Source organism: Corvus cornix, chromosome 4 (genome assembly GCF_000738735.6).
Source record: "Corvus cornix cornix isolate S_Up_H32 chromosome 4, ASM73873v5, whole genome shotgun sequence".
Classification (NCBI taxonomy): Eukaryota; Metazoa; Chordata; class Aves; order Passeriformes; family Corvidae; genus Corvus; species Corvus cornix.
The window spans coordinates 49051947-49075142 of NC_046334.1; the positions used below are offsets into that span (position 1 = coordinate 49051947).

The window sequence follows — 23196 nt, forward strand, 5'->3', positions numbered from 1 at the left end:
TCCTCAGCTATTTCAGTGCTTGCTTTCAGATTATCAACTTAAGATAAAGCCCAAAACACCACATTTTTTCAGGTGTAAAGAAATAATAAAATGCCAAGAAATAGTAATAAAAAAAGAGGAACACAAATATTTCTTCTGGGTTTTGAGCTGAAGCTATGATTAAATCTGAATACTTTGCAAAAACAACCCATACAAAATGTGAGAGTCATAAAGTACCTTAAAAACTATGCTTATTTAGTCTTGCACCAGTCAGTTGTAATGCTGGATTAATATCTGTTTAATTCTCCTATGGTGTTTCAGGCTCAGGAGAAAAGAGCTGTATTTCAAAAATACTCCAGAGTTAATCAGGGATGTGGCAGCATCTGCTTAAGAGAGACCCGTAATTGAATCATCCCTAATTAACCTATCACCTCAACAGAAGGGAATAGGATGTTGGTACCACTACTGAAATGGATGAGAGTGATGGGAATGGAAAGGGGGGAAGATGAGAGAAAAGAGAAGTAAAGCTATTTGCCTAACACCTAGTTTTATAACAAATTTGGGAGGAGGAAAGGAATAGAAATTAAAGTATACGAGTCATTGAATCTCTTTAGTATATTTAATCAGACTGTAGTTTGAAAAACATTTGAGCATATTTACATGTCAATCAATGCATTATTTAGGTCCAAGAAATGTTTTCTCCTTTGTGTGATTTGGGATTTTTACAGTACTTACAGATTTTTTTCTTATTATCATTACTGCTGACCTAATTTGTATTTGTAGTAATTATAATTTCAAACTTGGAAAAAAAACCCTTTGAAAACTAGTGGGCAGAAAATAAAAGTAATTTCAGAGATCTCAGTATAGGAAATACAACATTTGTTGTGCGTTTATTAAATTGTCTGCACAAATCAAAATGAGAAGTATTTCCTGTTTGAAATAAATTTCACAGGCACAGAAAATAGATACTAAAGAACACTGCTTGATTTAATATTGTTGTTCTATTTTGTGCTTTATAGCTAATATACAGTAATTGCAACTTGTTTCATGCAGTGCCCTGCCAGACCGTTTTAGATTATCTGAAGACCGTACTTCAGCATCACAACCAGCTGATGGTACCGCAGCCAACAGACCATCCGACCGAGGTAGTGTACAGTGAAAACAAGCTACCTCTCTTTGTGCTTGATAATTCATTAAACACATGCAGGCAAATAAATCAGTAGGCACTTAGTAGTAAAAAATAGGTTAAAAACTGTCATTCTTAAGTACAGTAATCCCCCAAATGGAGGAAACTGATCATTAGTATAATCTAGAATGACTTCACTGAGCAGCACGTAACTCCCCCTCCGTCAGCACCAGGTGTGCTTGCCTTGCTTGGGTAGTTTTTCTCTCCTCTTTCCTCAGAGACACCGTATTTGTGGGTAGAATTTAGGCTAGGGCTAGCCTGGTGACAGCTGTGGCTGGGTGACTGAGAGTGGCTGCACATGGCATGCAGCAGTTCAGGGTGTGTATCACTTTGCTCCTCCATTCAGTTTTATCCTGTGCAAATTAATATATACGTATTTATATTTATCACTAGCTGTTATCATTCAAGTATATTCCAATGATTCATTTTCCTTTTTTTAATGCTCTTTTGCTTAACTAAAATTTTCAAATACTATAAAAACTGAGGCTGTTCTGTAATGTCCCACAAGGAATAGCTTGTCATAGTGTGACAGAATTTTTTATTCAATTAAGCACACAGATATTAATCTTTTATTCATAAACTTAGTCATGTACAAATACAAGCAGAGATACATTTGTATTTTGGTTCTTCCTTCAGAGTCTGCTTATTTAATTTCTGGGAGGTTTTATATTTGTTGCAGTTTAATGTCTGCTGGACACACCAAACCACATCATATATTTACTGAGAATGTTTTGCCCAGAAGTGCTTTACTTTCCAAGGAAGCAGTGAAAGTGTGTCTGTACCAGGAATCCAGTAACTGTTTAATAGAATAGCATAGCACTATATCATGCCTTGGAGAAGAATGAGGAAAAATATCCCGAGTTTCAGGGGAAACAAGAGAGAAGTGTTATAAAATTGAGGCTGAGAAAGTTACGCAAAATTCATTACCCTCTCCTCAGTTAATAGCAACGTGAGCTCTCATGAAATCTAGATGTTATGCCTTTCTGCTCCACATTTTAATCACTGCTATATATATAAACACAGAATAGCTTCTAGGATAGCTTGCTGCTTAGCAAAGCCACGCATGAGCATCTGTCCTTAAGGCACACGAGTGAGCCTGGAGCCTTACCCTGTGCCATTATGGGCTTGCATTGCATAAGCCAGGCTTGGTAGGGCTTAAAAACAAGGCAGTGCCTACAATTACCTGCAGTTTATACTTTACAGTGGTATCAGTAAGAATGGTCCTTGCTTCACTAAAAGGTTTTTTTAATAGGGAAAAAATAGGTCTCAGAAATCTAAGGTAGGAAAATAATTGACTTTATGTAAAAGGGATGTGAAGCTAGCTGCTGAAAAAAATTAAGTACCAGCATGAGGATCACAAGGTCCTTTGTACTGATCTAGTGGAACAAGCCAAGGAAGTACTCATGTCAGCTCCCCCTGGGACAGAGTGATCACAGTTACTTCAGCATAAGGGTGTATTACCTCCAAAGAGCTTTCCATGCTGCCCCTCTGCTCTTCTTCCTTCCCCAGCCCCTGCACCCTGTTGGAAGAGGACAAGGAGCTGGACTGGATGGATTGTAATGTTCTTCTTGGCAGAGCTCTTCAGACTTATTACTGGCTTCCCAGGGGTTCATGTACTGGGCAAAAAATCAGCTGCCTGTATCATGAATGGAGGGGGAGGAATTGACCGTGACCTGTTTGCAGTGATGTGAGGAGATAACAAAGGGCAAAGAGAATTATAACAGGGCTAGACTCTAGGTAAAGGGTCTTTCTCTTAGGGGTTACATGCTTGAATTTACAGCTGCAAGGGAGTGAGTGAAGTGTTGAGATGTTTGGGGGAGAGTGGCCCTTCAGACAGACAAAGCACATCTCTTCCCTTACATTTTGGCTTCCTTTGCAGAGTTTTCGGTTTGTCCATAGCTGTCTTTGCCAGCAGCTTGCAGCAAGGCAAACAAGTAGCAGACAGTCACACAGGCTGAGCTCCCAGTGATGCTAACCCCACTGGGAGATGGTGGTACTCTAGATCATACAGATTATCTAATGATAATCTCAGCATGGTCTTCACTAAATTCAATCTTCCATATATTTATCAAGCTTGCAAAAAGTTAAAAGCAAATACCTGAGGAAAAACTTCAAAGATGCTCTCAAGCTGTCTCCCAGGATGCTATAATAGATATATGAAAGAAGGCAAGGGTAGTCCTTAAAAGTTTTCAGCTATCAAAGGGCTGGAAGTGAGGACTTTGCAGCAGTTGCCCACTAGTGCAGCATGTGGCTGCCTCGCTGAGCGTCAGACCTGTGTTTCTGCAGCTCACTGCAAGCTCCTGGCGAACCTGGGGGCTACGCAAAGAGTTTACTACTTGGGCTTCCAGATTTATGTGTTTCGATAAAGAGGTGCAGCTGTAAAAGTGAATGAGTCTCTAGGAGGGTGTGGTTTGGGTTTTTATTCTGTACTTCAATTATTTCAAGTATATTAACAGTACCATCTTACATTAATTGGGTAATCCTGTACTCTAGCATTTTATGGGCAACAAGAATTAAATACAATTTGGGTACAATTGACTTAAGAGGGCTTATAAATGTGTGTGGATTATGGGAATCCCCATAATTAGTCCCACAGCATTCATTTAATGTTGGAATATTGAAACACACAAATTATGAAGGTTAAAAGCAAAATTTCTTTCCAGCTGACACAGTGGCATTTCTGTAAAGCTATAATTTGAGTTAATACAGCATTCATTAATAATAATGAAGCTTTTAGTTTTCATAGTTCCTTTATTTATTTTCTTTACATTTTTCACAGTAACAGAATTGCTGTCAAGTTTCAGGTGTGTTCTACAGAAGTAATAAATTTATTATAAAAATAGACTAAAAGAGTCACCTCTGAAGGAAACTATCAGCAGCGATGAAGCGATCCATTTGATCACACTCTTCAAAGACCCTTTTTATGCATTTTAACATATTAAGAAGAAACATTGCACTTAAATAGTATGCCCAGTTGCTGATTCTTAACTCTTTTTAACCTGCTTGTGATAGTGGAAATTATCAATAGCTACACCTCTCAAAATGTATTCATCATACCTCACCCAATTTGATTTCTAGAAAATGGAAATATAATTTTAGAAGTACTCATTCTCTGTAAGAGCAATTACGTGTTCACTTCGGGTTGTGTTTCACTGTCAGTATCGCAGATAGTTAAAAAAATGTATCTTTTATTGCAACTGACATCTTCACTTATTTGCCTTTTAAAATAAGCAACAGAAATATTTCACTTTTTCAGGGGAGTAAGCAGTTGCTGAACAACTACCCTGTCTACATCACTAGTAAACAGTGGGATGAGGCTGTAAATTCTTCCAAGAAAGATGGACGACGGCTCCTTCGCTATCTCATCAGATTTGTTTTCACAACCGATGAGCTTAAGTACTCATGCGGCCTTGGAAAAAGGAAAAGGTCAGTGCAGTCAGGAGAGACAGGTCCTGAAAGACGTCCTCTGGATCCAGTTAAAGTAACATGTCTCAGAGGTACTGCATCTTTTCGCTCAGTGTCCACCATATGTGATCTCATTTCACCACATTGGCTCTGGCTCAGTAGAAGCATTTGGCTGACAGTTGCAGAACTAGAAGGGGTTTCACAGGCAGGTGACAAGCACCCAGAAACCCTCCACTTCCTTTTCATACATACATACAAGTATGTATGTATGTATAATATATGTGTTTTGGGTATTTTTGATGGAAAAAAACAAGGCTGCTTATTTAAGAGAGGAGACAACTGCAAGGGCACATGACACTAATACACTTTAGCAAAACCAGACAGTCCTGATTACACGCTTTTATAATAAACTCAGGTCATTTGTTAACACTGATACACAGCAAAACTAACCAAAGGAATAGTTACAGTCTAATGTCTAGTAAGGGTATGATGCATCACTGGAGTTAGAAGCTGAGTTTCAGAGTAGGTTTTGAAAACCTCTTCTAGGGTCAAGAACATCTGCAGGTTAACTGCCTACAAAGTACACAAGCGTGTTGCCAAGAATTTAACTTCTTTTTTGGCATACTGATGCAACATTGCCTGAAAATGTTAGGGAACAACTTTCCCCCATGTTTAGCCTGAAAAGGGAGGGGAGTTTTGCAAGCATTTCACAATGTCAGAGAGTGAGGATATTGCACAGAAAGGGTACAGATTGAAAAGAATGTTGTGTACTTTGGTTTCCTAAAATTGTTTGAAAAGGCTGGTACCAAGCTTTATAATAAAGCATACAAAACAGGACTTTTTAAAGCCAAAGTAAAAATATGTTTTTAGTATCAACATCTGCATTGTATGGATGCATAAGCTTATTATTCCTTTAATTAACTCATAGTTAACTTTATAGTATTTTGTGACCGCCTACATGAAATTTTGGTTGAACTAACCTCAATAATTTTTTTTTTTTTTTGCTAATCAATGTAATGTAAAAGCTATATTGTGGTCAGTCAGTGATAAAAATATCTTTACTCATTCAACTGGAGTCCAAAGTGGTTATATACATCAGATGGGGCCTCTTCCCATTTAGGGTAGAAGAATCCAATAAGGCTAAGTAAATAAAACTTGTGGTTAGGGTACGTTGATGTAACCAGGTAATGAACTCAGATTTTACAGACAAATTAGGCAAACAAACTTTTTGTACTACAAATGAATCTTTTAACCTGCTGTATGATACTGTACCAGAACTCACTCAGAGATTAATTGAAGGGCAAGTCCATTGCACACCATGCTGCAGAGGTCTAGAGAGAGATTCAGGGGCCCAGAAGTCCTCCTGGAAAATGAAGGCTGGATACAAGTGCTTTAGCATTTACTAAGTCACTTTAAGTATCACCTAATAATTTATGCACAAGCAGAGTGTTGATACCCTTTTCTTCCCCTTTCTCTCACCTGTCTCCTAAGACTAATAGTAAATTCATCTGTTCATGGAATTTTGCTTGTAGCCACTCTCTTTTCTGAGGTCCTGGACACACAGAACATGGGGAGCACTCCTTGGGAGAAAGAGAAAGGATAGTTTCTTTAATTTTCAGAAGCTTAAAGAGGAAGCCAAAACATGCAGTATTTAATGACCAGCTAAGAAAGCAGAGTAGACAGCTCTCCCTTTGGGTTTTCGTGTGTGGGTGGGAACATGACAACATTCTCCAGTGCTGAGAGTTGGCCACTAGCTCCTACTCATTTACAAGCCAAGGTAACAAGTGTCTGACTAATTCTCAACCCAGCTAATTATGCCTTTCCACCATAGCAGGGAGTTCAAATTGGTTCTCTTTCTGCACTCAGAGTAGTTTAAATATATATAAACATTTTTAATATATTCCTACAACTGACTGGTGTCTGGAACCAGTTTTAAAACATCCTGGCATGCTTAAATTATAGTGCTACTCCTTTACGTGGTAACCATTTCTCTGAGAAAAAGATGAGTCTGTGGGGGCACATGTGAACATAACTAGGTAGGAATTACTGTTGCCTGTGTGGATTTCCAGGGAAATGAATTTAAAACAGAGATCGCTATCACTTTTGTAGACACACTGCTGGAGGAGCTATGCAAAAATCACATCCTAATTGTCCAACAGATGAGATACCTTGCAGGCACGGGAACTCATGTAAAAGCACAGCATTCCCTGTCTGGAGATGTGGTGACATTAATGAAGTTACCTTACACCACTTATTGTGCTTGTCAACAGTAGAAAATAGAATTTAAAAATATCCTGGGATGCACAGTACTGCATGAGGGAATAACTAATGTTACAGAATAAATAAGCAGCTCAGTTTCCATATGAGGTACAGTGTATCCAATATCCCTAATAAGGTGCCCTCACATTTAAAAATCATATTTGGATATTTCAAAGTCCAAATACACCTATTTGAGCTATGTCTAGCAGTTACAACTCCAGAACTGGCAAGGCACTTTCTGCAAGTCTAACATATAGCATGTCAAAGAATCTGAAAAATAAATTATAAAAAATGTAAACATCACATACAAATAGCTGTATGTGGAAGCAGCAGCTATTTAAATAGCTAAAATACATGCAGTACAATTCATTTTCTCTTGCATTGAAAACTATTGCAAGGCTCCCCAAATCTCATTTAGCTATTTTTAAGGCCAAATTAGTCTCTGAAAAAATAGGTGTAAAATACAGGGAGATGAAAATAGCAGAACTTAGAAAGGAAAGATATCCCAAACAGAAAGGAGCACCAAACTGAAATAATGGCAGTGACATTTTCCAGCGGGCTGGGGGCTCCTGCAGGTTGCAGATGCTGAAGAAGCCAGCAGAGGGAGGTCAGAAAGATCCAACAGCAATCACCTTGAGGTATAGACACCAACAGGTTTCAAATTAAATACCTCCTGGCTCGTGTTAGCTTCCATATTGCACGTGCTAAATCACAGCCTTCACTTCAAATTAGTTTTTTGTATTTCCACAAGAAGGGATTTTATATCCAGGTCCCATGAGTCACTGAGGTAGATCAGGTGTAACAACATACACTGCATGTGGAGAAACATACTTGTGCAGAAATAAAATATGTCCAAGTGGCATTATCATGGCATCCCCCATAAAGACTTTACTTCTGCTTAAGTAGAGCAGCAATACCTCCTTTCTTATTTCCCATGAGCTTTTGATGCCTGGGCAATACCAGATGCTGCAAAGACAAGTTGCTTTTTATCCTTGCATGTTTTCCTGCAGAGTTCATTAGGATGCACTGTACCTCCAACCCCGACTGGTGGATGCCATCTGAAGAGCAAATAAACAAGGTGTTCAGTGACGCGGTGGGACACGCGCGCCAGGGCCGTGCCGTGGGGACTTTCCTTCACAATGGCACCTCATATTATGAAGGGACTGACCACCCCGGATCACAGGATGAAGTCTTCAATAGAGGTATGCAAGATGGATCTGGAGATTGATGGCAGTGAGAACCACATCATACGACAGTAGCAACCACTTAATTTAGGAGAGACTGTTTGTTAAACACACTTAACCCTGCTGTCATTTAGGAGTCCAAAGCATGTTTGAACATGTATTGCATACATTTCAGCTTCTCCATCCTACCATATCCCAGTTAACAGAAAGAAATCAATTTCAAGACCTGCTTTATGGGACTTCTCAGTGCCTATTATTTCCAAATCCCTCATAGCACACTCAAAGGGAACGTGCAGTTCATTTCATCCAGCTATAGAGGAAAGGTTATTTAAAAACTCTAAAAATGTCGAAAGAAACAACAGCTACTATCTCTTCAGCTTATTGATAACAATCCTAGGCCTGGACTCAGAAGAGCTGGGTGCTATTTGCTTTCCCTGACAAGAAGATTTAAGTATAAGTCTGCACACTTACAACAAAAAAGGAGTGGTTTCCCATTTGCTAACAGAAAAGAACGTAATTATAAATGCTACCTTAAAATACCACACAAGATAGAAAATCCAGGGACTTTCTTAGCCAACTCTGTCAGGAAATTAAGCTTCCCGAGTAAAACAGAAGCACTCGTCAACAGCAGAATCCTTCAAAGACCCAGAACAATAACAGGCACCTCTAAGAGATAAAAATTGCATTGTATATCAGACAGACAGTATATTTATCTAGATTTCCAGAGGATTAGAGTTGATCATGACAGTTTTCATTAAAACAAGATTGCTAAAAACAAATTGCCATTTCAGAAGACAGATTTTCCTTTGTCTGTTCCTATTCTGCAGCCATATTATGTAGCTTTAGAGGCTTTAAATTGCCTTTTCTTGTTTTCACTTTCATTTGTGTTCTATATCTATTCCTTCAAAGAGGTGAGGCAATGTGCTGGTTTTGCTCAGTTTTGCTTTCAGGGAGGGGTTGGGCAAGAAGAACCTGGTTTAGTGTTCTGTAGTAAGTGGACATAGGATCCAGACTGAGAGCTATAAGAAAAGAGCTGTTGCAGCAGAACTCACAATGGTGCACAACATTGGAAGCAGATATTAGCTTTAAAAACAAAAGTCAATCTACAAAAGAAGTTTAATTTTAAAAGTTTAGGAGTTCATTGTCCCTCTAAATTGATCCATGCCAGAAATACGCAATGCCAAAGAAATGATGCCCTTTCTTTTCCACATCAGGGTGTTTCCATCTCCTTACCTTTGTGTTATTTCAGGCCAGTGTTGGCATCCTCCACAGCCTGAACCAGCTCTTCCTGAGGCAACATTTCCCCACTGGCAGGTACAGGGAACTGTTTTTGGGAAAGCAAGCTCACTTCACTTTTGACCATCCTTAGTGCTACCTCATCAGCGTTGACTCTCCTGAACGCGTCTCTCATACTCCCCAGCTTTCCTCACCGCCTTGTGCAAGCCACAAGCATAGCTACTAATGGCTCCTTTTACCCTTCTCCTCCCCTTCCCGACCTTCTCCCCATGCACAGGGCAAGGCAGGAGGCACCCAGCCCCTTCCTCAGAGACCAAGAAGGGCTCTCTGGGGTGCAGCGCTCCTCAAGGGCCAGCCTGGCTGCAGGGCTGAGGAAGTCTCTCAAATTTCAGCTCACCCACACAGGAGCTCCTTCCTGCCCTCTGCCTCCTCTTTGCCTGTGGTTGTGACTGGTCTCTCCTGGCCCATGGGCCATCTCGGGACACAGGCTCACTGTGCACTGCCATAGAGAGGACCTTGCTCAGCCCCCATATGCTTTAGGTCCTCCAATGTCCAGTATCTCTCGGATCACTTTAATTTTGGTGATTTTTTAAAAGGGGGTTGAAAGGCACTCACTGGCCCCAAAATAACTAATTTGTTTTCTAAAAGTCAACTACCAGTTTAGTCACACAGGACCTCACTAGACCAAGGGGTTTAGAACAGCATTCCCTCATTACAGGCAGGAGGTGACTTTCTTGGAGTGGTCACAGCACATGGTGGCCTCTGGAGGAGAAACTCAGTGTATAGAAATGTCACAGTACAGATATCCTATAGTAGCTTTTCGGTGTTGAACTTACACTTTTTTTAAAAGAACTATAATAGAAGATGTTACATTGCTCAGATGGTGTAAGTCTTGCTGGTCTATGTTTAATGTGGTGACACATGCCAGAACTATTTGGTAAAACATGTCAGAACGTGTGAGTCAACATTATACTGTAAATTTGTCCACAGCGATATGTATCATGCTGTATTTTTGTAAACATTGTAATGGTTTCCTTTCAGATGCTTAATTGTATGATGTTTAGGATAGAAACACTTTTTAAGAGTCACAGAACAGAATTACTGAACTGGACAGACCTCTCACTTACTAACTGAAAGATTTGCTGAAGTAACTAGTAAGCCTAGCTTTATTTTTAGTGTAAAAAGCATAGCCAGCATCCTGGAACCACTCACAATCCTCTACTCTCATTGTGCAAAATAACCAAAAGTATAATTTCATCCTGAAAGCCACTTTGGCAGTAGAAATGGCTTTGCAGGTTTGGACCTTTCTTTATGAACAAAATGTTGTCCTCAACTGCTTATGTGCACTAGCCAGTGACATGAATCATGGCCACAGACAGGCATTAACAGACACCAGCTCATATTTTTGTTCATGTTTGGTTTTAAAATAACAGAGTATAAAAACTTTTGTCAGTTGTCTGTCTTTGTTTTTAATTGCCATCATGACCACTTAACCCACACATTTCATTTTAAAAACCCCAAACCTTGCACATCATCTTATTCCAGTTAATTTGTTCATTAGGTGTTATAAATTCATACACATTGAAGCATCTAAATATCTGCAATATGTTAGATTTGGGACCTGAAATAATAGATAGCACATAAGCCCTTGCAGAGGGAAATGTCCATATTTAGGCAGTGTGCTTTATAAGCCAGTACATCCCTTCCCAGCAACAGAAGGAAAGTGCTATCTATCATGTCACTCCAGAAAGTCCCAGGAGGATAGAGATTCTTGTCTTATCCTTCCATACGCTTTAATCTTACTGTCATTTAGGTATCTGCCTTCTCTCAAACTTCGTGTAGCAGCACCGCACGCCCATCTGTGCCAACATGCCTTCGCTATATTTTCTATGACAAATATTTGTGGAGAAACTGTGATTTAAAAAAAGCATTAATCCTGATATTTTTATTGTTATGGTGTAGTTAATTCTATGAATACTTTCTAATGATGATTGTACTGTGTAGAGTAAGTACAGGTTAGGGATAGACCTTTATCAGATATTGTACAAAAGAAAAGTGCATAGTGTAATATAGACTAGTAAGGTTTTTGTGACAATTTCTATAGGATGTGTGAATTGTTTTCTATGTGGCAACACACATTTCTTTTAAAGAATATAAAATCTTAGAGAATTTTTTAAACAGTCAATATTTTTTAATTATAAAGACATTTGTTACCTACAGTTTACTATTTCAAGTGTTAATTCTAATTTGAATATTGATTTTATTACTACATACCTCCAGTTCCATTTGTTCTGTTGCATAAAAATGCACAATAAAAGTTAGTCTCTGGTTAACCTGTCTCTCTCTTTCTCTAGAGGCAATGTTGTGTCAGTGTGACAGCCATGACACCTGGGTCTCACTATAAATATATATTAAAAGTTTTAGATTTATATAAAGTGCTAGAACATTTTCTTTTGCATTAAATGCTTGTTTGGTATGAAGCACCGAAAACCACAGTGAAAGATTATGGAGAATTCAAGTATGAATATAATATAAATCATTTTCACCTCAGTATACAACCACATAGATTTATGTGCTGGTTAAAGAGAGAGACTGCTCAAAAGAAGTACCCATCTGCAATCTTAAAACCTGGATTTTCAAGCAGTCACATTTAAATCCTATTTTAATTCAGAACCCAGTGATGGCTGAATGTCTCCTGTTCTCTTTAAATGCTTTAGAAAATCCTGGCTCCAGATCACTTGTAGAGGAACTACGGTTACAAACATTCACCACAGCAAGCCACTGCTGCTGGGCTGTGGAGCCAGACGGGCCTGCCCACAGGCTGGTGTCAGCCATTTGAAATGGTTACCAAATAGTGCCATTATTAAACAACACTTTCAGGTGCCTGTAATGCTGTAAAATTAACTGGGGTTGGGCAAGTATTTTCTAGGTCAGGGGCTTCAGCCTACTGCATTTTTTTGGTGAAAATCACAATTAGTGAAAACAGTGTACTAACGCCCCACCAAAATAATTTCAGGTAACTCTGAGAAACAGAGGTAAAAAACCTGTATTAATCCATCTGCAAAAAATTATAATTAGCTTATCTTACAAAAACTTTGTCTTCCCAGACTTTTGGGCAATGGCTGGAAATGTGAGGGTAGATCTGGAGGCAGGCTGGAAAAGGGATGGGCTGTGTGTAAACCAAACAGGGTGAAGGAGCAGTACAGGCAGGAACCCAGCAGGGAAAGCTGGCAGGGAAGAAGAGTACATAAGTAGGGAACCAGAGGCAGCAATTGGGTTTATGAAACTCAAAAACGGAGATAAGGTCTAGCAGCAGGGCATATGGAAGGGGATAAGCATGAGAGGTAGTGCCTGGGGCTGGGCAAGCAGAGAGAAGGGGTATAAGAGGTACCTGGGATGGGAAAGAAGCCGGCCTAGGAAGTAACTGCAGTGGAACAAGTACCACAGATGGGAAGTGTAATTCAATAATGTCGCATTTTATCTTCACCTAATAACCTGTTAAAGATACTGGTAAGGCAATGACTAAACTGTGCTCCTGCTGTGCAACAGTGCTGGTGCCCTCAGAAGCATGGCCCATGCTGGCAGTTGCATCTCTCCTGAGGCACAAGATGTCCCTGAAGAGAACTTTAAGGTCCAAGTCAGACATTGAACCTCATGCATATGAAGGTATTTAGTTTTAACCTCATTTGCTTTGAACAAGCTCATGTGCAATCTCATATTATTAAAGTGTTTGTAATCTTATTTTAATAAGATTACTCACATTGCAAAATCTTGTCCTCAAGAGTTCAGCTAGGCAGGGTTTTCTCTGCCTCCTTCCCTCTGCTGAGGCACTGACTGAAGCCAGCAGACTGCCACTGGCTCGTATGCAGCATGGACAACACTACGATGTGTACCAACTTGCAAAGTCGGTTTCTGTTTGGAAGCTGCATGTAATCTCAAAAATAACTCATCTTTCCCTCCCTGACTCTTACTTATGCTCGTCTGCACCATCGGTAACTACAAACAGTCCCCAAGTGCTTGAGGCAACTGTGAATACAGCTCCAGGTGACAATCATATAAATCTTAGCTATTAACAGAGCAAACCAACACCACTGGTGTGACCTGACCACTCCTTGAGTGGGGCCTGTTTAAATCAGAGGCTCTGTCTTGGTTATTTCCTAGCAAGTTCATACACAAACAGCTCTCCAGGGATAAACCTTCCCTGCTGCACCAGGGAGTCCCTTGGAATACCTGGCAGATCTCAGTACGTGACCTTGCCCTATGAATACAAAAACCCTCCTCCACAGACTCTTCAATATCTGAAGTATAAAAGCAGCTTCTACTGCAAATGTATCACATCAAGGAAAAAAAAAAGTCATATCAGCAGATTAATTAGCTAAGTCAAGACAAAAAAATCTGACATGAACAATGTTGGGAAAAAGCTAAAAAAACGTTTTGTCCTGAAAAATGCTTTAAACTTTCCCACTCATCTGACAGATATAATTGCCTCAACCTAGGTTGTCTTCGTAGGAAAATGGAAAGAAACAGGTTTGCTAATGACTCAAAGTAGTTTCCCATTAGAAAAGTTAATATTAAATTTAGTTCCCATTTAGGAACAGGGTCAATAGTACAGCAGAAAAAGTCTAATTAAACCTTTCAAAAATGCCTTGTAGTAATGTGATTGAAAAACTGAAATTCTCACAAAATGATGTGAGAACCTCGAAGAGCCAAAACCTTAACTACTTATTAAACTGATGGAAAGAGGGATTTTTTTATTTGCTAAAGGATAATCCAAAGAAGCAGAGCAGCAAGCAGTTCCAACACAGCCCCTTGACAAACAGGATGTCAAGGAAACACCTGGGGCATCTTTCCCATCCACAGCATCAGGAAGACTGTTCCAGGGTGAGACATTTCCAAGAAGAAAGTTGACCTTGGCACACTCGTAAACCCACCAAATGCTAGCCAGAGTATCACACACATCTCCCTCAATGATCCAGAAGTGTCCAATTACCTACTGAGCAGATGGAGCTCCTGGAACACAGATTTTGGAATGAGTCTTCTCCACCTAAAACCCCTGTTTTGAACCACCTGGAAACTGAAGTTCTACACTGAAGGTCAGAACCAATGAAATCAGTGCAAAGCATAAAGGGAAAGGAGCAGAACAGGTTAAAGCCACAGCCTTACTGGAAAGTCTTTCTCACATCAAGGTTTCCAAGTTATCCAAATTCATTAGGAGATGCTGAGAAAGTTGTCTTTCATGAGAAAGATGATCAGTGAGGTACAAATCTGCAGCCAAAGACACCTACATACAATTACAACATGCAGAGACAGAGGTTCATAATATGAACCATTTTTATGTGCATCAAATGCAAGATGGATTTTCTTTACGACTGCCTTAGAGGAAAATAAAACCCCCATATTTAAACCCTAAATTTAACGTTTTGTGTATCCAGAGTAGCCTGATTTAATGGTAAACTGCTGTTCAGTCAGTATTTGGGGTAAAAACAATACTTCTCTAAAAGACTGAAGATCAGTTTATACTAGAGCAGTGAATATTTAAGTCACCTCAAGTGCCAGAAAGAGAACCTAGAAAAGATCTTACTAAGCCTCAATTCAGCATCAGAAGTGAAGAAGTCTAAATTTAAAAAACAAAATCACAAAGAGCTTGGGTAAATCAATACACGTCATTTACTAGGAGCTGAGCTGGCACAACTTCTGTGAAAGCAGAAATTATGTCCCTTTTCCTAAGGTTTTCAAAAAAAGTTTAATTCAAACACTAAAGGAACGTTTACTTTTCATATCTTTTAATAAGTCCCTCATAAAATATTTGCAAAGACAGACAAAACTCATTCTTGAACAGGACTTTTAAGATCACCTCAACCAGCTGACTGCAAGGTCCCACTTCAACCCATTAGCCCCCATTTAACACAACTATTTAGGAATGGCCTTTCAATTAACGCCACAGACAGCAAATAAAGAAAGGCTTTCGAAGATTCCAGGTTACATTATGTGAAAAGACAGAGCTCTCTCTTTCAAAGTGGCTGAGACCACTTGCTTGGTTACTCAGCCCAAAAGACAGCCCAGTATTTGAACTTGACCTCAGACAGACAAGAGACAAGGCTCTCAAGTCTGTCACTTCTCTGCTCAGGCAGATCTTGTGCCATTTGGTTCATAAGAGAAAAAAAACAAACGCAACAAAACCAACAAACTTCCCTTGAGAGTCTCTCAACTATGAAATGAAACATTTTTAGCAATCAGGACATACACTGCGTAGCCAAAATCTTTCCTGCAATATGTTGCTTGACCACTTTATTTCTGGTATCTGATACCATACAGACAAAACCTCCAGTTTTTCAAGTTTCTCCATTTCATCACCCAGGCTTCTGGCATTTTTGACTCTTCTTTCCAATCACATAAAACTTTTTCAGCCTGGTTAGAAACAGTTCTTCCCATAACCAGATAAAGAAGCTGTTTTATCAGTATTAGTGATAAAAAGTGGCACTTAAGTGTATCAGACAGTACATTAAATCCTTTCTAAGCTGGCTAATTTCAAGCTTTTTTTCTTAAGAGGCTTGGACAGCTTTGCTGGGATTGTGAAACTATGGTTACTACGCAAGTCTAACACATAAACCTGACTATACAGAGACATGCAACCTATCTGTAGTACTACCTTGCTTCACGTCATCCCTACATATGGATCAGGACAGGTAGTCTAAACTGGACACACTGACAGTGGGGCCTCTGAGCCAGGCAAAAAGAGCTTTCTCAGTACTGGGGAAGGAACCGCCCTCTTTGAGGGCAGGGGGTGAATGGGATGAAAGGTGGAGTTGCCAGTGAGGTTTAGAGAACTAAAGAAGAGAGCTGGCTGGCCTGGGCAGGTTGCTCCATCACCGAATGCATGCTATTGAACAGTGTGTGCCAGTGCCACAAAGGCAAATTGAATAACCAGTATAAATAGATGGATAGAAACTTTGTTTTGCATCCATAAAATAGTTATATGCAATTTGAATTCAGAAATATAGCGAATCATCAGCTGCCTAAAGCCAGTGTTATTGCTTACTTTTCCAATGCATATAAAATTGCTGAAATTAACAGAACACAACCCTTACTGGCTATGTAACATTTTACTGAGTAATTACAACTTCCAGACATGATACAGAATGTACTGAATTTAAGTATAATTACAAAACAAAGAACATATGCAGGTAAGTATTTTCATGTCTACACCACAAATCAAAATGACTTCCCCATACTAATATGGACTAACCAAGACACAGAATGAAAAAGCCAATACACCAAAATGCAAGGTGCAGGTGGGGAGGGGCTGGTTAATCTGATTAAAAGGCTGCATGGAAAAATAGATTTTGACTTTGAGATTGCCCTTTGAAAGTTCTGCCACCAGTGAAAATCCTCACTGTTGACTTTCAAACTTAATACCATTCTGGCAATAGCCAAAACGGTTTCCAAATGCTTCAGGCATTTTTCAAACACTTCTCACACAGTTCTTCAGCATATTTAATTTGAAGAGAAACTTACAAAATCCCTTTTATATTACATCATTTACAGATAATTGCATTTTTTTTTTCTTCTGACTTCAGATTTGAAGCAGCTGATCACAACCCCTAAAGTTTTAAACACAGTCTAAATTTAGATTACAAAAACCAAACTTAATGCTAGATTATGGATCTGTATTCCACTATTTTAACAGACACCTCCTTCCCAGAACAGCACTATGAATGCTGGCTATATGAAAATTTGACTGGGCTTGCTGTTAGTGTAATGCTTATAAAAAGTAACTAAGACCCTTTATTTTAATTGGTGGCTCTGATTCACACAGAAAAAAAAAAAATGTCCACAAGCACCCCATGTAATATTGAATATTTTCTGCCTATCTATTATAATGTGCTGTAGTGTCTGTGGTATTTTAAAAACATACATCCTTTCACATTACATTTTGAATGTTTTAACTCCTTTTCAGAATGTGATTTAATTAGAAATCTTGTTTATTCACAGACATCTCAGCAAATTGAAAAATACAGACTAACATTCATCGGTCACTACAGCCCACTGCAAGAATTCTCTGGACCTTAGAACAGAGCTTCTCTTTTTCCACAGCACATTCAGTATGGTGCTTCAGTCATTTTCTCTCTGAAAGAATCAATTAATTTTCTCTTTAATTCACTCCAGCTCCCATTTCCACAAATAACACTACTCACCCTCCACTTACCAAACACCTACCTCACCAACAAAGACCGAGATTACATCACCCTTAGCCGTTTTCAGTGGACAAATACGGTTGTACCTGCAAGGCTGAACACCATATCAGGACATAATTAGACAGAGGCTCTCATTTTCAGTACAGGAAAAAAAAAGATGAATTTTTGCTGGGAGTGGGAGGGAGGAATTATTCAACTATCAGAATATTGGTAAAAGAAAGAAAACATCATCCTATTTAGTTTTGTGCATTCTAATAAAATATAATTTCTTACTGTTCTTTTCTTCTGCAATCATAATTTCTTATTTCTGGACAAGTTTTTTAGATGGTTGTCATTCTTTCCTATTTCCAAGTGCTCAATGTCTTGGGTCTTTTCCTTCCTTGTATTCTTTTCTTTTTATCACATACTTTTAGTTTAATTTCTTTTGCTTCAGCAAAGCCTGACTGACTGCAGTTTCTATAGATCATATATCGACTTAGAGCTTCTGTTTTATTTTCCTCAAAGGACATACATTTCAAAAATTGAACTATTGTGCTTTAAAGCCTGGATTTCTATTACTCTTTTTATGTAATATAGTCTACTTTTGATCTTAATGATTTGTGTCTCACTAACAAGAAAGGAAAAATTACTTAAGCTACACAAACCCTCTATAAAAAAAAAAATCTTTTTGGTACATCTTGACTTCTCATTTACATTATGCAGGTAAACTGCAAGAGAGATGTTAGTGGTACTCTCTATTCAGAGCCAACAATAAGAATAGTAGCAGCACAATACTTAAGCTAGAAGGAAAAAAGCACACTGTCATTTTATATTCACTTCTGTAAGCCTTTAGGCATGAGCAGAAGGGCAGGTTTTGTACAGGAGTCAATATTCATCAATAGTTCTGCTATGCCAAAATGCCTTAAGAACATATGACCATAAAAGGAAACATTTTGTTTTCAAAGCTTAAACAATATGGTGTTCTGGTCTCCTTTATAAGGAAAGCATCTAAATCAAGTTTAGAAGAAGGATTACTTCATTGACAATTTTCAAAAATTGCCACACTTTCAATACACAAAGGCATAAAAACTCTTTGTATGAAGACTGTATTTGATGTACTCAGCACTAAGGTACTTCCTTAATGTGTATTTTTTCTTTGTTACAGAAACAAACTGTTAGCTTTGTTACAGCTAAAATGATTACAAATAAGGAGAAAACAGGACTGCAAACAATGTATAACCTAGACAAAGTACCTAAAAACCTTCCTGTACTCTTCCTTATCAAAGAGGGGGCAGTAGAAATCTCTCAATAAAAACTGAGTCTTCAGATACAGCTGAAAAAGCTGCACCTGACAGAATCAGAAAACTTGGTTTGGGCTAAAATGGTTTGTAGCTTTCAAAACAGTAATCTCTATTGTCAACTATTAATGAATAAGAAGTACAGTACAAAATTCACAGACGAGTAGAATTTAATCCTGCTATTAAAAACATAAGCTGTTCATAATGGCCTGTTCCTCTAAAAGTAAGAATCACTTTAAAAAACCAATAAAATCTGTGTGGGAATTCAAGAAAGGAAAAAAATAGAGCCTAAAAAGCCTTCAGTTCAAGGATGAGTCACAGGGGATAAAGGATGCAAACCAATCCTTAAAAGATGTGTGCTCATGTCCCCACTACTTCTGGACCAGAACAGAAACCACCAAACAGTCTGTGTAATACAGTGATCCACTGAGGTATTTACTACTACCACTGTATCCTTAACAAATGCTTTAAAGGTAGAGGGGGAAAAGGAGACCACATCAAATGCTGAATTCTGGTGTATAATGGAGACAATTCAGACTTGAAGTTCATTGCTGGGGGTAAGATAATCACTTCCAAATTTTATGTTTTACAGAAAAAAAAAAATCTACAGAAAAACATATTATTAGTATCCAGCCAGCTTGGATTTAAAATACATTAAGATCACTCAGTATATTGGAACACTAAGACAAGCTTTTCAGACATCGCAAGTTTTACAGAATTATGAGACACTGCACAGCATGTAAGCAATCTTCCACAAAGCAGAGAGGGCAGCCACACTTTGAACACAATTTGAAAAAAATAGAACCTGCAAGGCCAGTCTACAGAAATAAATTATTTTAAAACACCACACCTTAATTGAAAAAATCCTAGAATATAACTTTATTGTTAGATAAATCCCATTTCTTTTCCTTAAAATCAATCAGAAAAACCATTTTGTAACTGCATTTGTGATAAAGAAAAGATTCACTCCTCCACACTTTGTACAGTTCTTTAATCTGAGGACTCTATCATGTAAATGTCAACGTATTAGCTAATTATTTTCCCCAAAAACATTAAAGCAAAAGTAAACTAAGTAGTGGACCCACATCACCTCAAGGTTTTGACTATAAAGACAGTTAAAGGAAAAAAAAGCAGTAAAAATGTTGTATCTGTTAAGAACAATTTGTAAATTATAACATATAAATTAAAATGTAACAGCTTGGAATTACTTTCCTTTCCGACCTGGCAACGAATCAATGAATCAGTACTTCCATCCAACTGCATGACATGTAAACTTCCAAGGTACTGCCAAAACCAGTCCGCCTGCCTTTTTGTAGTACATCACCATCCAGGTCACTTTAAAAAACAGAACTGGGTCTTCAGACTGGTCAACTGTAATGTACCCCAAAACATTCAAGTCCTGGCATCTTGAATTTAACATATTGTGATGCTATAATCAGTAATGTAACTGGGAGACAAGGAACTGAATTCTATCTTGGAATATAAACAAAAGGTGTGGATGGGTATTTTTCTGACTCAAATAAGGAAATTAAGATCAGAATTCAGAGGAATTACATCTCCAATGAATAAAAAAAACATTTTTATAGGGTTTTGGAGCATATGTTCTGTAAGAATATAAGCTCATGCCTCCTCTTGAAAACAATACAGGAACATTTTGCTATTGAGATAACATTTACTAACCTTGCAGGGAAAGTTCTGCACTGCAAACTGCACACTGACACTACTCATTCATCAGTAACTCCAGCACGCAAACCACTTGGTCACACTGGCTGTCTTCACTAACCTCTGCAAGAAGAACATTTTCCCAGTTTTACTTCTCTTCAGGTTTTTGATTTCTGAAATAACTGGTTTATTAATGTGTTTATTCAAATTCAAAATCCATATAAATATTCTAGGGAGAAGAAAACATGTTATGCGTTACCAGATTCCAGTGCTCTTCATGAATAAGACTAATACCAGGAGAGTGCATTCTGAGAAGAGATGAATTTCACGTAGAAGGGCAAGGAGAAAGGCAAATTATTTATAATGTGCTAAAATATGCTGTATTTATTTGATATGGGAGACTTCCAAATTACCTTTAAACAGCATTTTAAATCATCAGGCTTAAATATACTAACTATTTCTACAATAGGAGAAAACCAGATAAAGTAACCCTTCTTTTAAGTTAGCCATAATAAGGGAATATGCTATAAAGAAGCCACCAGTGAATAGGAATTATGGAAAAGGGTACTGAGGAGATCCTTTCACCCACAATTACTGTATGTGAAGCCCCATCTGTAACTTAACTCTGGAATGTTTTTCTACTTAAAATGACCAGCATGCAAAGTGCTTTGCAGTTGTCAAAAAGGCATGTTATTTTAAATTCTCATAGTTCACTGGTAAGTGACACCTAGTATGAAAAAAAAATATTCCATAATGTTTTTAGTCAAATCTGGACATATTGGTCTCCACAATTATTTGCTGCAATGCTTATAATATAATCTTGAAATTGATTTTTGAAGACTTGTGTTTCATATCAACATTCCTTCTTTCAGCAAGTCAGTCATTACTCAGCAACTGAGTTACTAGGATGGTCTTATTACCACACTCACCCATAAGCAAATCTAATTTTATGTTAAAGTGCATAAGTAATTTTCCTCAGTGCTATTTAAATACAGTTATTTCACTTATATTTCAACTTGCATGTTCAGTACTCACAGCCTTATTAATAAAGGCTGGGTCTCAAAGAATCTGGTACAACTTGAGTACCTTCTGCAGAAAGCCTTGAGACAATTGTACACAGTTGTAGAATTTCACATTTCAAAGTTATAAACTAATCACTTATCTCTGGATTGTTGAGGACCACTGATAGAATTACTCTCCCAAACAAGCAAGCTCAAGTCATGAAAAAATGCAGAGTAAGTGGTTTTGAATTCAGATAATATCTAAAGGTAAATAAATTAAAAATACAATGTATTCATTTGTTTAATTATAAATAGATCGTTTTTACTATTATATATTCCAGCTACATCTCTTGCATCTTCTAGCAAAGACCATATCTGGCAATAGAGTCTATTAAAATATAGAAAGCCAAAAATGCCAGGTAACTTTTAATAAGCACTACCATAAATATCTCCCAGATTACATCTGAAGATACTTACAAATAAGAAAACAAGTGTCAAAGTAAGGAAAAAAAGAAACAAAATTTAAAGAGAGGAAGTGCACCGAAATTTGTACATAGTAATTTTTCACAGTAACTTAATGTACTCTGGCTAAACCCATACAGCTGGCTCCTCTGAGGTGAAAAACCTTGTTTCCCTGAAGTGCAGTTGTAATTGTAATGGTGGCAAAAAGCAGGTTTCCAGGTCATGGTACTTGAGATAAGGCCAGCGCCCATTTGAAACAATTTATCTCATAGAAAAGAAAAATTGTGAAACAATCACACATTTGAAATATTACAATTTAAGGTTGGCAGGTTCCACTGGAACAAACTCTTCCTAGCTAATCTTAATATCTCCCAAGAACCTTTAATGATATCTTGAAAGAAACTAAAGAAGTGCAAACTGACTGCAAAGGGACACAAATGGAAAAACTGTGTTGTATAGTTTCAGGCAGCTGTACATGCCTAACTAAACCTCAAGGTATAAGTTCTGAATCGCAGTAAATATACTTGGACAGACTCCCCTGTGGAATTTAACTCAAGTAGCTTTTTGAAACTGATTTTGCCATGGAAATTTTTGTCTGCAAGTCTAGCGCTCTTCCAGAAACAGAAGCAGTGCTAACAGTCCAGGAAGCCTACAGCAAAGGAAGCGAGGTATGGTGCTGAGGTCACTGCAATTTCAGAAGCTTTTCAGCCCTTTACGTGACTTCTTTCCACAAGGGTAGCAACCTGAAGATTTCTCCTGTTCAGCTCTACAGTATCTCCAAATCCACATGACGAACATCAGGATTTCGTTGCTGAAATAAAATTTAAAAACAATGTATTGAAAATATTCAAATACATTTTTGTGCATCATTACAAGTAATTTATTTCTTGTATGATATTGTCAACTGGATAACAAATCCCCTTTTTGGGTAACATAGGGACTACTTTAAAATGAGGAAGAGTTTCAACAAACATTGTCCATATTATAAGGCATTTTTTGAAAGCTAGGTCATCTTTTTATTTGAAAAATACTTTTCAACATCATGAATAAATTAGTTCTTATGCTTTATAAAGTATGGAGGAGCTCTCAATTTTAAAAAGGCAGTAGAGTTTTATGTAAAACTGTTCAGATACACGTACATGTAAATATCCCACTTTCTTAAAGTTTTAACAGATACTTTCCTGAATAACGGGTAAGATTTTTGAAATATTTTATTCTATGCCACTGAAGCTATTTATAAAGATTCAGAATACTGTTTCTATTAAGAAATATTCATTTTCTGATATTGTAGAAATACATTATCATCATTACATCAGTTGTATAATCCATGAGAAAGTCATGACTTCAGAG

The 23196-nt window shown here is 37.9% G+C and overlaps 2 protein-coding genes across 4 annotated transcripts in view; one reads left to right on the top strand and one right to left on the bottom strand.

The window, feature by feature from the left end:
- The window catches only part of BEND4 (BEN domain containing 4), a 31230-nt gene extending 19648 nt beyond the window's left edge, over positions 1 to 11582 (top strand). Inside the window, exons 3-5 of one of the 2 annotated variants that reach the window (XM_039550366.1) lie at positions 1033 to 1124; positions 4422 to 4591; positions 7840 to 7932. In XM_039550366.1, the coding sequence (XP_039406300.1) occupies positions 1033 to 1124; positions 4422 to 4591; positions 7840 to 7849 (272 nt within the window). In that variant the 3' untranslated portion in view covers positions 7850 to 7932. Of the gene's footprint in view, positions 1 to 1032; positions 1125 to 4421; positions 4663 to 7839 lie in introns of both variants that reach the window. The other variant, XM_039550365.1, reaches the window with a different exon arrangement.
- A 4755-nt stretch (positions 11583 to 16337) lies between these two features.
- SLC30A9 (solute carrier family 30 member 9) overlaps positions 16338 to 23196 on the bottom strand; it is a 36162-nt gene continuing 29303 nt past the window's right edge. Inside the window, exons 18-19 of one of the 2 annotated variants that reach the window (XR_005601684.1) lie at positions 17467 to 22657; positions 16338 to 17376 (exon numbers count right to left, since the gene is read on the bottom strand). Coding sequence is in view for 1 of the 2 variants with exons in the window: in XM_039550363.1 (XP_039406297.1) it covers positions 22613 to 22657 (45 nt within the window). In the remaining variant the exon portion in view is untranslated. Of the gene's footprint in view, positions 22658 to 23196 lie in introns of both variants that reach the window. The other variant, XM_039550363.1, reaches the window with a different exon arrangement.